This window comes from Branchiostoma lanceolatum, chromosome 19, assembly GCF_035083965.1.
Source record: "Branchiostoma lanceolatum isolate klBraLanc5 chromosome 19, klBraLanc5.hap2, whole genome shotgun sequence".
NCBI lineage: Eukaryota > Metazoa > Chordata > Leptocardii > Amphioxiformes > Branchiostomatidae > Branchiostoma > Branchiostoma lanceolatum.
This window is the reverse complement of record NC_089740.1, coordinates 3,417,960-3,433,590: the sequence shown is the minus strand read 5'-3', so window position 1 is coordinate 3,433,590 and position 15,631 is coordinate 3,417,960. Positions and strand designations below refer to the sequence as shown.

At 40.5% G+C, this 15,631-nt stretch overlaps 1 protein-coding gene across 1 annotated transcript in view; it reads left to right on the top strand.

The window, feature by feature from the left end:
• LOC136425849 (glutamate receptor ionotropic, kainate 1-like) overlaps positions 1 to 10,416 on the top strand; it is a 38,059-nt gene extending 27,643 nt beyond the window's left edge. The window contains exons 7-10 of the mRNA XM_066414785.1: positions 5,736 to 5,963; positions 7,587 to 7,839; positions 9,530 to 9,758; positions 10,271 to 10,416. Coding sequence (XP_066270882.1) covers positions 5,736 to 5,963; positions 7,587 to 7,839; positions 9,530 to 9,758; positions 10,271 to 10,351 — 791 coding nt within the window. The 3' untranslated portion in view covers positions 10,352 to 10,416. The remainder of the gene's footprint in view (positions 1 to 5,735; positions 5,964 to 7,586; positions 7,840 to 9,529; positions 9,759 to 10,270) is intronic.
• The last annotated feature ends 5,215 nt before the right edge of the window (positions 10,417 to 15,631 follow it).

Here is a 15,631-nt window from a genome sequence, read left to right as displayed (position 1 = left end):
CATTATCTCGTGCTCGCAACATAAGATGCGCAAAGCCCAGGGGTTAGATTCTCTCTTGTGTCTTCCTACTGGCATTTTAAAGCGGATAGATAAGACAGGGTGGATGCAGATGCAATTTAATTCAACAATGTATGGTGCAGGGTATCAAAACCTGTATGTGAAACCACAAGTGGCTTCATGACACTACGATGTACATGATATGGTATTGATGTAGAAACACTGCCACGTCCAAAACTATAGTCAATACCTAGAAACTGATTCAGAAATGTTGGTCACTGCTTTCTTTACGATGTAGACAGCCACTGATTGGAACTGGTCTACAGCTTTTCTCCGATAGATTTACCTCGATGATGTCGTCGCGTGCAACGTTATGTTCAAATTGTGTTCCATATCGTCTGCGTCTGACGTTAACAGTGTCCATGTTGCCCAACGTTTCCTATTCTTTTCTCATGCCGGCACCATGTTATACCGGAGCATACTTCTGGAGTTTCTTAAGAAACTAATTAGAAATGATGTTGATGTGGGTAAACTTAAAAAAAAAAGATTGATATAGCATTTCATGTCATAGTTTAAACCGGCCTCCAAAGTTTTCTTTCCTTTTTTGCCCGTCGTTGGTTGGGACCTGTCTTGGTGTTATAGATTTTATTTCAATAATGTTAGTGTGCTGCGTTATTTTCCGATTATATTCTGCTCCATTTCGTGATAAAATGACGACTCAAGTCAGTGTGCAAAGATGCCTTTCATCTTTTTTTGCCCGACGTTGGTTGGAACTCGTCTTTAGCTCCTTGATATATTTTCTGTCACCGTTCACAGCGTTATTTTCCAATTTCATTCCGCTTCATCTTGCGTCAGACATTTGCTGACAAGTAGCAGATTAAACTAGTCTCCATTGCTTTTTTTCACCTAGAGCTCATTCAAACTGGTCAGTAGCTCCTTGATTGATTTGCTTCAATGCTGTTTCTGCGATTTCCCCATTTCCTTCCTCTTTATTTGACGTCTGATTTGACACATGCCGACATAAAACGGCCCCCAAAGCTTTCTTTACTTTTTTCCCCAGCGCTGGTTGGAACTGGTCTATACTTCTTTGATAGATTCGGTTCAATGATGTCACTGTGTGCAGCCTTATTTTCCAATTTCATTCCGCTTCGTATGTCGTCTGACAAATGGCCAGTTAAACCGGTCACATGAAGCCGCCAACCAGGGTGTAGCAAATGACAATCCGCTTGATGGAACGCTAATGCACTTTCAAACTTCATCCATCATTTTCAACGGCTTCTAATCATCCAATGTTGGAGAAAATTGGTTTTAACAGCAGAAAGGTTAACCGTTCATCATAATCTGAAACACTTTTGTGTGAGTGAATTGAGACAGGATCATTGAATGTCACCTATACATGCAATCTGACGGTATGCCGTCTCCGTATTGTTCACAGAAAAGTTCACGTAGTTTCACGATCTTTTCTTTTATATGTTAACGCTATTACTTATATATGCTACAATATGTACCCAATAACATTTGCCTTTTTGCCGTTTTATGCAGAGGATGCCCTCTTCATTTTGAATCACAGCTGCAAATTTGAGAATATGTTCTTGTCCCCAATACGTCAAAACGATTGTGCACGCTTCGACCTTACTTGCCCTCCATCTGCTATTACGTGTCTAAAGTTAACATAAAATCGGTCATATGGTATCCTTCCACATGCTTATATCGACCTGGATTCATATAACGAATGTTATTGGGTGAGCAAACCTATTCAATTATCGATCAGCACTTTCTTGCCCCACTTACAAAGTAGTCCTTTGTAACCTATGACCCGCGGAGTGCTTTTTAATCGCCCTTTTCTGAGGAACACTCCGGTACCTCGTCCGAGCAACCACGCGTCAAATTGCATATTTGAAAAACCTCCGAATATGACTCGCTAGGTTCGCACATTGGCATAAAAGCTGCATGACATTGGGAAAGCACTGCTAGCTTTTAATGGAGGTTCTTTCCGTTGTCTGGTAAGTGATGTACCATTAAACATAGAGAATGTAATTGGATTATTCGACATTACCGCATAAGTGTATTTCTAGCGGTATGATGTGTTGTGTAATAAGAAAATGGACGCAGTTTTGTACGGCATGGGCGTGTCAAAAGTACTTTGACTGTGACAGAATTCCGTAGCAACGTTCTGGATAATCATTTTTTTCTCGCAATATCAAAAGGGAATGGGAAAATCTGAACAGTAAAACTATCTATATATGCCGAACACAATGGATGATGAAAGTGATAGTAATGGTAGCACATGCTGAAGAAAAATATATTCAATAAAACATCGTTTTAATAAATAACATGTTTCGTATAAACTATTCCTGGACTAAAAAAAATTCTAACCACATACTATAGAGCACGCTATTTGGCAGTTTAACAGTCCCCTCGCTTATACCACGTCCAATGTTCCTTTCAAGGGTAGCATCGTAAAAGTGTGCATTTAATTTGCGTTGGTCATAACGAAACCTATAACTAAATGCTTCATTCAATAAAACCTTTTTTTTTTTTGAGTTGGACCTGTCTCAACTTCTCTAATTATTAGCTCAACAGTGAGCTCAGAAGGGTCATTAAAGTCTCAGACGTTACATTGGCGGCGAATCGTCCTCGCAAGGCTGACATCGTAAAAATGTGCATTTCCTTTGCATTGGTCATCATAAAATTTATAACTAAGAAGCTTCATGCAATAAAAGCTTTTTTGTGTAAAATCTGTCTCCACTTCCCTTATTCTTAGCTCAACAGTGAGCTCATACGGCTGCTTAAAGACACAGAAGGGTTATGAGCCACAATTCCTCGTCAAATCTTTCTCTCAACGTTACCATCGTAAAAAAATACGTGTCCGTTGCATTAGTCATTAAAAAAACCTACAACTAAGAAACTTCATTCAAACAAAAAAAAAATTTGAATCCGTCTCAACTTATCTCATTCTTATAAGCTTAACAGTGAGCTCAGATCAGACGGCTTAAAGCCACAGACTGTTTTTGAGCGGCGATGTCTCCTCAAGTATTTTCCTCAAAGCTGACATCGTAAATATTTGCATTGGTCATTATAAAACCTATAACCAAGAAGCTTCATTCAATGAAAGCTTTTGTGTAAAATCTGTCTTATTCTTATATCAACAGTGAGCTCAGACGGCTGCTTAAAGCCGCAAAAGGTTTATGAGCGGAAATATCTCATCAAATCTTCCTCTCAACGCTACCATCGTAAAAATGCGTTTCCTTTTGTGGTACTTTCATCTTGCCGAATTGCACCAAGATAACATTTGGCCGGCCATCAAATTAGACGTGGAAACGTTTTGTGGGGGGCCAAATGAGGTGAGTGCCATTAAGATGGCATTTTATCTCCCACTGTGCTGGTTTGATGTTGCTTCTATTGCACCCATCTCACGTATCTGGCATAAACCTTATATAAAGAGGTCGTCGGGTCGGTACAACAGTAGTATTCTGAGCAAGGAATGGTGTGCGTTAAATTCCATCCATGAATAATTCAGTAGTTTCAGTTAAGAATGAAGTTTTCTTTGGCCTACATTTAAATAGCTATCGTATTGGGTACTATACTTTCTCCTTGGCCCAAAGTTCCCCCAAAACATGCATCTTATATTATATTAGAGGACTTTCAGTTATTGATGCGTCAATGGTGTAACAGTTTTCTTGACTTTATAGATTGTCATAATTTAATAAAACATGCTGATTTTCAAATCAATTTGCAGCGATTTTACGAAATGAGCTGTTTGCAATTTTCATAAAATATATATATGAATATATATATAGATATGTATAGTTCATTGTATATTGCTGCTGCAGTAATCTGGCAGCTGCAATCAGTCTTTCTTCAATTCTCTCTACTTTGTCCTGTTAATCGCAAGCTCCCAAAGTTATCGTTCTGTCCGCAACGGTCCTAGTCCTCTTTCTTTTAGATCTGCCCTCAGTGGACTCAGTAAGTTTTTGCAGTGTCTTCCATTTCTGAGAATGTTTCCGGGCATTGGCCACCTGGCATGTTTCACTTTTCTTTAGACAACCTAAAATAGATAGTCTTTTGAGCTAATGACCAAAATGTGAGGCTTAAGTTAGTTAGTGCATTAGCCTGTATGACCTACAGGTCATCGACAATTGGAACCATAGATGTAATCATCTATCTTCCTAGCTACTCAACCCATCTTTGGGTAGATACATGAATTGATATTTGGATAGATACAGACTAAAAACTGTTTTGACTGTGTTATATCATGATGATAAACGGAATTCCTCCCTGGAATTTTTCAAGACTTTTTTTTAATTTGCCGATTTTACATTAGCTTTGCTACAAATTCCGCTTGGAATGGACAAAACGATAGGGAATGTTCCCGAGCACCCTTCTTAAGCACTTCTTTTCCGCTTGGGGTCATTTAGTCATAAATATCTGCCTTTGTGTGCGCGAACATTATTTGGTATGATGATGTTTGTACACTGAATAATATCAAATACTTTGGGTTGGAAACTCTATTACAACCTGTGTCCATGCTAGAGTCGATTGAAAAGGAAAGGAATAATGGTTAAGTAAACACAGTGAGCACAATCCGATTATTTTCTTAATGTAGTAAAGGGACTTACGTTCGGAAGTGATCGATAGTGTCTTCCGTCGTTTTTCCAGTCTAGATCGTCTTAAGAAGCTGCAATCCTCTAATACCTTGATACTTTTTTTTAAGTAAGTAACGATTTCACATGAAGTCGAATCAATAAAGCAACTGGTTTTTGCATTTTCTGTATCGCCTCTTTTGTTTTGTTCTATCCATCTCTGTAGATTTCATTCGTTCCACTATTCTTGACCATGAGAAAACAATTCCACCAATAAAATCAAAGAACCACACAAATTATAAAAGAAGTGGGTAAATTCGTCTTCACTGCCTCAAAAGAAGAAGTCAAACACAACAAAACTAGCACCATGTACATTTTAGGATGTAGCATAACTTGAGATGTAGCACATAATATCATTGAATTTTTCTTAATCATTTGTGTTATTTGTAATTGCAATTAGCCCTCGGGCATGTATTTGCAATAAACTTTAAATTATATTACCTGACAATGCTGCTACGTTACGAAAATTGATGTGCATTATTATGAGATCAAAAATCATAGACATACCAAAATGCATGAAAGGGATCTTGAGTCATTGCTGCGAAAAAACAACAACAGACGATTACACTCCCTCGTACTATAGCTAGGACCTGATTAATCAGAACACGTGCACGCGGCCTTCTATCAATGCGCGGTAATGCTATGGTCATATTTCCTAAGCAGGGCCCGGCCGGGCAGCTTGTGGGAACGATATTATGATGAAAAATACAACAGAAGACACAAAACGTAAATAAAAATATTCCTAACCATTTATTGTGTAGTTCCTTGATAGTCATCTTTATTTGTATTTTTTGAAAACAGCCCGGCCGGGCCCCGGGTTGAAAATGGGACCGAATCATTAACACTAGTACTATGAAATACAATGCTAAACACTCTTCGAACACTAAGGTATTCACGGATCAAATTTCAACGACCACTGTCGCCTTCTTCAGGATCAATAATGACCAATCACTGCCGAACGTAAACTCGCGAGAGTTGCAGTCAGGTGTCTGTGACTCTCGCGAGTTTACGTTCGGCAGTGATTGGTCATTATAACACTAGAACGACTTGCCTCCATTTGTCTATTTCACCGATGTGTATCTTTTCTTTCCCCAGGAGGAGAGCCAGCCCCCCGCTCCCTCCCCTCCCGTATCCTGGCCGGTGCCTGGTGGTTCTTCACCCTGATCGTCATCTCCACCTACACGGCCAACCTCACAGCCTTCCTTACCGTCAAGAGACTGGTCGCACCCATCAAGTCTATCGACGATCTGGCCGGACAAAGTGCGATTCCTTACAGTGTCACATATGGGACTTTCCTGTACAGCTTCTTCGAGAGCCAAGTTGGTGAGAAAAATTGCCTAGGCACTTAGTACATAGCACATACTATGTAAAACATCAACAAAAGATTAGGAGAATTATGTGTATTTGTATTTATTGACAATGAAGACGAGTCATTACACTGGGTCAGGCTACTAGTAGAAGGCAGCTCTCGCTGGTAACGGCTGGCCCACAAAATACAGACGAACATCGTTCTTATATGCATAACCTGCAGTAAAATCATTACACTATACATAGTAAAGAATACATAACAATACATAATGATACAGTACAAATCATTGAAATCAATAACCACCATGCACATATATGAGCACACCGTCATAATAAAATCGTGAGGGGAATGATCAGATATCGATACTTTGTCTGATCAAGCCTTCATTTATTTATTATTAAGAGGTTCATCCTTTGTTTCGTATGATTTCAACTGTAACATTTTAGGCTTGACTCAGCACTATATTTTGACAAGCAGACGTTTTAAAACTTAGTTCAGGTATATTGATATATTCATTGTTTGTTTGTTAGCTTGTTTGTATTGGACGACCCAATTGCTGTTTCTTATTGCTATTGTACTTGTCTATGTAACTTGTATCTTTTTTTCCAGAGGTGATGTTTAATATTAGCTTTAGCTAGAGTACATCACCTCTGTGTCCTGTATATTCTTCTGTTGTTTAATAAAAAAAAAAAAAGATCAGATATAATCTACAGCATCGCGGTGGAATAAATTGGAAGTTGATCGGAAGTGAGCTTAAGATCAGGACAACAGGCGGGTTTTCCAGTGAGCCTTGAATACTCGGAGTGTGGGAGAGTCAGTGACGTTATAGACACGTTTAAGACAACATCTTTATTGCTGCTGGAACGACAACATGCGCCAAGGAGTTCGAGGCATCTCCGTGTTAAAGCCTACATACACACTATTGAAAATTCAAATAAAGCACAGCGTGTATGAACAGAGACTAGAGGATGTAGACTCATTTGCGTTTAATAACGCATCCTCCTTGCTGCTGCAATGCTACCATGCGGCAAGGAGTAGAAGTGTTCGCAACTTTACGATGCATGACGTCCGTGCCAAGCGAATGCACACAATTGAAAAACTAGGTAAAGCAAATCAGTAATAAATAAAAACTAGGGAGATGTAAATTCAGTCACATTAAAGACCACTTTCTGTTACCATTGCAGCGACATCACCCAGCGAGGAGTAGCAATTTAAAGTTCATAGCATCCCGTCGAAGGCAGCTGATGGCGTCTGTGAAATTCGACAGTGGTTCTTGTAAAAAGAAATCAACTTGTACTTAGAACTTATTCCTTGAAAGTTACTTTAAAAAGAAGTTCAAATCGTTACCTGAAGGCAAGAAGATAGTAATTCTTCGATATCGTAGTTACTTTTAGAAAATGTATGATTTCCCCGTAGATGTTCTTGGATTCCACAGCCTTACACTAGTACTGTCGCTTGGTTCCTAAATGCAGCAAGCCATGCTAACATGCAAAGGCATTCTTAATTTCCGGCACATTTGCATTAAAAAAACTCACGGTGTATTCCGTATCACCCTCGGTCCCAGCTCTCCCGCGGGTCGGGCTGGAACCTCGGGTGATCCGGGATATAACGTGTTGCATTCTATATGTTTTTCCTAGGTACGGGGTCCGTGTACGAACGTATGTGGTACACCATGAAGGCCAACAACAGATTCCCTGGAAGCAGCATGGCGGGGGTGGACATGGTGCGGAATGAAGAGTTCGTTCTGATTGAGGAAACGCCGTTCCTGGAATACGCCGTGAGGACGGATAAGAACTGTGGACTGATGCTTCTAGGAAAACCCTTCCTCTTCAAGGGATACGGCTTCGCTACGGGAAGAGGAAGCCCATTGAAGAAACCGTTATCTGTTGGGTGTGTTTCAATTGAAGAGTGCATGAGCATATATACGCTCGTTCTCATTTAAATCTACACTTTCTGTAAATTCAGTTACCGTTTGAAGTAAGACGTTCCGAAAATTAAGACATTCCACATATAAGGTTCCAAGCTGTCGTTTTGAAAAGCCAGAAAAGGTCGTCATAAAAACGACAGTTTTGCACCTTACATGTGGCAAATCTTAATGTCTGCAACGTCTCACTTCAAACGGTAACGGAAGCTACAGAATGTGTATATTTGAATTTAAATGAGCGGGATAACGAGTAAGCTTCATAGCAGGCTACTTGGGAACCATAACCCTATAAATGAATAACCCTATAGCAATAGGAAATTGATCTCTACCTAGAAAGCATCACATGGTATCGATATACGACGACTACGGAGCCTGCATGGAGGCTAGTTGACGACAGAGTATAACATAAAGTGAGATTAGGAAGCTTTCCCAACATTCCGTACAATTAAAACTAGGTCTCCTCTAGCTGTCCTGCGCAGTTGTACTTTTGAAACGACCCCAAGCTTCCCTCTTCCGCCCATGCCCATTGATTAAACCACGGTCTAAGAAAAAGACAAAAATAATAAAAAAAGTTGTTGTTGTGTTGAAAATATCAATACGTTTGATTCCATACTGTTTTCCGCTACACTGCACTTAACGTACTGAGATTATATTTCAAGAAAAGATTAAGAAAATGTCCTCTTTCCTTCAGCGTGACCTCAACCGGGACAAACAAAACTAGAACAATTTCCCCGACATTTTCACATAAAATCACAAGCAAAAGACTGAGTACTTGTCCTCTAGAAATATCGATTTTAAAACCACTCAAATGCATCAAGATGCAGCCTCTGCATTTCTGTTCCCCACATGGTGTTATATCCCATAGGGTGCACTTTCCATTGAAGTCCATTAATTTCGTTATATTCTATTATTATTTGTATCAGGCCCAGGGCCCACAAGGTCTTACAGATACATTATTCCTTGCTTCTTATGTAATAGCTGTCAGTCATAGCAATAAAGAGCACGTCAAGACGTGTTGAGTGGTTGTCACACAGGTCAAGGGAGTCATGTCTATTTCAATGTGTACTTCAGTTAAAACTGGATTCAGCAACTACTCAATGGATAAGGGATAAATGGTTTCCTAGGACAGGATAGGATGGGCTTATCTATGTAGAAATGGACGGGGATTTTTAAATGTGTCTGGAAGTGGTTGCTTGTGCCAGGCTGGGGTGAGTTTGGAATGTGACTCTAGGAAACGAAATGGTTCTAGACTTTAAGGTGAATGGCCACACGTTCTAGGGGAGGGGGGCCCTGGCAACGAGAGGTGTTGTAACACGCGATAGCTCCCAAGGTATTTGTCCTTGGTTGATATGTGTGACCTTGGCAAGTCAATATGTCAGTAGGTCTGTCTCCAGCTTGAAATTTGTGCCGTCCCACTCACTGTTTTTGAGCCCATGTTGTTGGTTTGAATTGTTAAATCTGGCATTTTCACTTAACTTGCAAAAATATTTATTCCATAAGTCTTCTGTAATAATTTTTTTGATGAATGGGGGGAAATTTTGTCCGTCCAAACAAGCAAAATTCCATCCCGGGATGGAGAGACGGGTCCTAGAGACATCCCTGTATGACACCCATATTTCTGTTCCATATAAAATCTACTTTATATCTTGTTTCTAGCATACTGAAACTACAAGAGAGTGGGCGGATGAGTGAGTTACGTGATCGTTGGTGGCCTAAAGATGGCTGCCCTCTGGACGGCCAGTCTTCAAACGTCAAGTCTGCCTCAGCGTTAGGTCTGGACATATTCCTGGGCGTCTTTTACCTGCTGGCCGGGGCGGCTGTCATGGCTATTATCATCACTGCTGTACAGGTCACCTACACCAGATTCTGCAAGGGCGAAGACAAGGTGAGAATACGTAGCTCATGTTACATCAGCGCCACCGTTCGACGTCTATCTGTGTTACATATTTCTGTACTGTAATCATTGGTGGTGTCATAAAGCCTTGCTTTTAATACGCGTTTAGACTAAAGTAAATACGTCTTTAGCAAATAAGTCATCTCACATATCTGAGTGCGCATTGAACATGCGCACTCAGATATGTCTCTGTTTATTTTGGTCTAGGTCGAAATTCCAAATCCCTCCCTAGTAAACATCCCCATCTTGTCTTGACTTTTTTTAGCACTCTGCTCTTTAAGAAGAGGATGTTTACGTGTTTTCAAAGACCTTTATATCTGTTCAAACCGCCTGTTGCTTTGCAGAAAATGTATTGACTATTAAAATTGTTTACTAGCTGAGGGATCTTGAGTGTTGACCCGGAACACAATACATCATTACTGCACATGCGCACTGTAAATGGCGGATTTAAGATATTTTTTTTTTCAACATTTGTATTCAAATCATCTCTTTGTCATCAACAGTTGCAGTCCCTGAAAGAACGCCGGGCCAGCTTCATCAATAATAGACAACGACGCGAGTCCATCAATCCAAACCTCCATTGATCTCTTCGTAAAACACATCTGTCCTTTGACCACAAGTGCACCATCGGATCATCTTTAAGAAGATACTACACATTCTTTAAGAAAAAGAGACGCAGTGGCAAAGTTTCAGGGTATACCCAATGCGCTATATAAAGTAGTCTTCAAGCAGACCTCCACGGGGCAGAGGACAGTACCAAATTGGTCCCGTCGAATAGGAACAAATGGCTCCGGGCGAAACAGGAGACAACAACAAGGCTGTTTATTTTAGTGATGTGTAGCTCAAGTGTAGGTTCAAAGAAGAGGAACACATGATTAAAATATCATATCTGTATTATGTTTAAGTGTCAAGTGCCGATTACGACCGACGCAGTACGACGTGTATGAGTTACGATATGGATGCTGGAGGGAAGCAGTAGAAAAGGAACCTGATATCAGAGACATCTAGGGATTTTATTCATAACTACAGTTGTTGCCTCACCTAGCTTCTACATCTTCCACCATGTCTCTTCCGCAAGTATGCTATGACACAGATACATATATACACAAATGATTGCAACGTACGACAAACGGAAATAGCATATTGTACTTCCCGATCAGTCCACAACTAGTGATATGTAAATGGCAAACCACACAGTACGTCACTTGATAACAGTGTCGGTAAATACGTAAATGTTGTTTTGTCAAGCGATAGGCCGTATATTGATGTGCACGGTGATAATCATTTGATGTAAAGTTACGTTTGTTCACTAAGGAATTTCAGTTGACCCGGCTAGACTACGCCCCTTCTAGTTCTATGTACGCATACTGTATATATTGTATGATGCTTGTAATATATATGTTTTCATGCATTTTTCAGTGGACGGTTGAACTTCTATTAAATTATTAAGCACTCCCAAGCCTTTTTAGTCGTTCAAGAATTTTTTCTTAAATCTTAAAGTTTAGTTAGGTCAATATTTATATTTAAGATGCTGAGGACGCTATTCTTTTTTTGTTATAATAAGAACTATATAATTATACTGATAACTTTATTTGATAGACGAAGCATTTAGAACAAAAGCATTCATTCTGTATATAAATGAGTACCAACCCCTCAGTTACTTCATATGCGAATATATGTTAGAAAATTGGGACGAATCAGCTTTATGTGCCAGATTATCCCACTGTATCGTGAAAATTGAAAAAGTAATGGCCGCCAGGATTAAAAAAAAAATCGTAATATGCCGACAATGAAAATAGCCCGAAATTTTTCTACAGACGATGCTGATTCAGTCATTTGGATGACATCCTCTGCAAACCCCATGTAGCACTCACTTCGAAATAACGGCATGAAGCTTTAGGAAGCCATACTTCACCGGCACAGAGAAACGTACATATGCTTCATCTGGGCGAACTACCCCGTAGCCTGAAAATTGCCCAAACAGGGTTGGAACATTTGATGAACATTTTGTATGCAGCTATTGAGGCGGAAGTTAGTCTGGTTGACAGTTGGGGTAACCCCCATCTTTTTAAGCTTTAAAAATGGCCTGTGTATTTACCGATTTAGGGCGCGTGAAAAAAAAAGATCAGTGAATAACACATTGAGCCCCGTACGTAAGCGGTGTATTTGGCCATCATGACGTCAGTATTCCGGAGGTCTTCCGAAATGAGGACAGCTTCGGCTCTTCTTCTTGAGTATACTGTACAAAACCCACTATGGGGCATCGTGTCCAGGGTGAGGTGCACGACTAAGTGCGGCCGGTGGTGGAGTTTTCAACAAAACAAACGATGCAAAAAAAGAGAAATTCATCTAAACTAATGTGTGAAGAATAATATTGTGTTGGCCGCCTTAGCAAAAGTATAGGACTACTGAGCGGTGGGAAGGCCCATGTGGTGGGCCAAACCCGACCTGAACTTCGGTAGTGTTGTTGTGGTGACTACATTTGAAGGTAAATTGTTCCATTCTATTATGGTTCTTGGGATGTAGTGTCCTCTGTATGTGTCAGTTCTGCAGCAGTGAGTCTGGTGGCGAAAGTCGGTATTGTCCCCCGCCCCGTTCAATGAAGGTTGATGGGTCCTGCTGTAGACACCATCCTTTATTATCCTCACGAAATAAAGAATATATCATTGGTGAGTCCAACTCTTGTGTGGCAAATAGTTTACCTTGATTTATTAATTGGCTTGGCTGTATGTTCAACACACACAATCAGGGCTTTCAAACTTTCCTGTGATTCTGATTATTAGTTTAATCTTTATCACAATGTTGTCCACCAACAAAGATGACCTTGCATACTAATGAACCTCGTCATGAACCATTTGAGCAGTTGGTAAATGGTAATAAGACGAATCTCTATAAACTAAGTGTTTCGAAAGACTTTTGTGGCCTACTATGAACATGAGCATTGTTCACATTCCCCTAGGTAAGATTTGGTTTACCCGTAAACAAAACAGTCAGCGGTGTGAATACACCTGCCCCGAGATTAGGCATTGAGGATTTCGCCGAGGAAGTGGCTGGACGCGAACCTGCGCGAGAAGACGAACATCAACAGCTCATACAAGAAGGAAGCGAGAAGTGGCTGTTTGACTGCGCCAAGCTTTCTTAGGACTCGGTTATATACGTCGTACGATCGTATTATTGCAAACTGAGGGCATTCTTGAAATGACCGTGCATGTGTCCTGCTAAATCCAACTGTCTTGGAAAAGGCTGTCTTAGATCATAATCGCCAGTTGGTTCTGTCACAACCTGCTTTAAAATTCAACGACACAAAAATCGTACAACGGTCTGCGACAAATGTGACAGTGCTATTAAGCCCGCGTCAGGAAGAAACTTTCAATTGGTTCAGAACAAGATTTGAACATCCATCGCTCTTACAAAAAGCTTAAGGTAGCAGATTACAGTTTTCGGCCTTTGGGGATTTATAAAGCTAAGACCACAGACTGCCTGGCATCGACGCCGATTAAAATAAAGTAGGGTGCATTTCAAAAGCATGACAAACTAATATGTTTAAGTTGAGGATACAATCTACAAAATAACTGAAAAAAAGTTGTTGTTGTTTTTTCCTTTATGACGGCCACTTTGATATTGGGTCATGCGGGGTCATACGGAACCGCAGCCGACTCACCCACTCTGGCAGATGCAAAGGTCACGCGCAGTTATACGGCAAGCTTGATAATCTTACTCATACGATCTAAAAACCGACTTATTAAACTACCATTTAGTAATGTTCATGCCTCGCCGACGTTTACGGTTATGCTTTTACATACGGTTCAAGGTTTAGGGCGCACTATTTTTTACCGCTACGTCATAGACATTGTGCTGCTACCATAAGCTTGAAGAGGCGTATTCCCCTCCCCCCCCACACACACACCGCCAGGCCTTCACACTTGACAGACAACACTGCTACAGAAAGGCTGAGCTCCTCACAACGTTGCTCTCAGACGTCATAAAAGTAAGTTACAGTGTGTAAAACACTAGTTACAAAAATTATTGTTTACATCCTTTATGAACAGACTATGTACCTGGGTTAATATGCTTTTGGAGCTATTTTCAAAGACTGTGGATTGTAATATCCACAGCCATGGAATCGGCCACATTTAATGGTGCTTTTGAGGGTGGTGGTTAGTTGGTTGTTAGTAAACAGGGAACACAGACATTATGAAATGATTCTAACCACAAAACGGGGAAGGCATACCGCCTGCGAACTATAATTGTACTGGGCAAGTCTTTTTCGTCGGTCTAGGCTACCCTTTGTCTAGCTTCCCCTTCTTCACAACGTTCAGTCATCCGCGTCAGTGACAGTCTGTACCTGCTCGGAATATTGTTTACTAGCCCAGGTGAAATCAAGCATGAGGGAATCTGCTAGACTTGTCAACTAAAAACATGGCTCGTAGCCAAGTTCATGTATTGTCACCTATTGTATGGTATTTCATTTATGAGAAACAAAGACAATATCACATTCTAAACAGATGCTATTTCATATATACTATAAAGATGCCAAAGTAAGATGGAATTGAAAGAATTCAGATCCAATAGAAATATGCTGGCACCGTGAAGTGAAACTCGATACCCGATGGCCATGGCAGCAAATAGGCTCCGAAGTCTTCTTCGCTACGAATTTGCATACATAATGATATTAGTAGAGTTAAGGAACTAGCTATTTGACCTTTGCATTTTTACTGTCATTCCGGTAAGGTCGCATCGTGTTCATGCATGTAACCATTAACAAGACACAAAAGGAAACCCAAGTGGAATATATGTAAAGATAGAGGCATGCAGGTCACCATTTTTTACTGTTCTATACCATGACATTGCAAGTTTGTATTACTAAGTACAGACAGTATCTTAAACTATAGGCACTGGAGTTCTAATAGCGTAGTCGGTACAGCGTATTGTCTCAAAAGCCTTGACTAATTTTTACCAAGGAGGTTCTATCAAGGGTTTCAACCTCATTGGGTCTACTAAGGTGATCTTTTTTTTTTAGGGAAGAAATAAATAAAAATGTAAAAAAACTGCCAGGCCAGTCCCTTTCGCCCCTACCCTTGCAAACTTACCGACGGGCATATCTGCAATAAAAGAGCATGAAATGAAGATAACGCTTGTTTTAACAATAAAGTTTGTTAAGTCTTCAGTTTGCTCTGTATCTCTGAGCAGAGAAACGAAGGGATATACTTTGTTTCACTTAAAGTATAACTTCTTCTTTATGTTTCAGGCATTATTGCAAGAATCGACTCAGGAAAAAGGCGGTCCAATGCTTGTTGCGAGTTTTGTCATTGTCGTGGGACTGTACTGCCACCGGCGGTAAAAATGTCCTGACACATTTGACAGTCGATGACGTCACGTGTCCGAAGGGTCACTTGAACACCGAGGAAGATTGCAGTGGGACAGTGAACAATTAAATTCTTCGTGTCGGAACAAAGTATTAGCTCAATGTTAATTCTAATATACTGCCGGTTAACTCGGAACATGGATCACGTTAACAATATCGGCAACATTGTTCGCTGCAGCATCTGTAGCATAGGTATGGTAGCGAACCTGCTCATCTTGTACATCGTATCCCGCTACCCCGCTATGAGGACCGCCTGTAACGTGTATGTAGCCAACCTGGCAGCAGCCGACTTCTCCTTCTGCCTCTTAGCTCTAATCCAGTCAATCCAGGTTTTTGTTGACAGCATTGTTGCAAATCCAAGTGCCGAGATGTTTTCATCTCGACAACAGGCGGAGCTAGACTACAAAAGGCCGAGTTTGATTTTCCGACAAAGTTGTGACGTCAGCCGCGTTATCGCGATGTTCCTGGTCTCTGCGAGCATCCTCCTGCTGACAGTCAT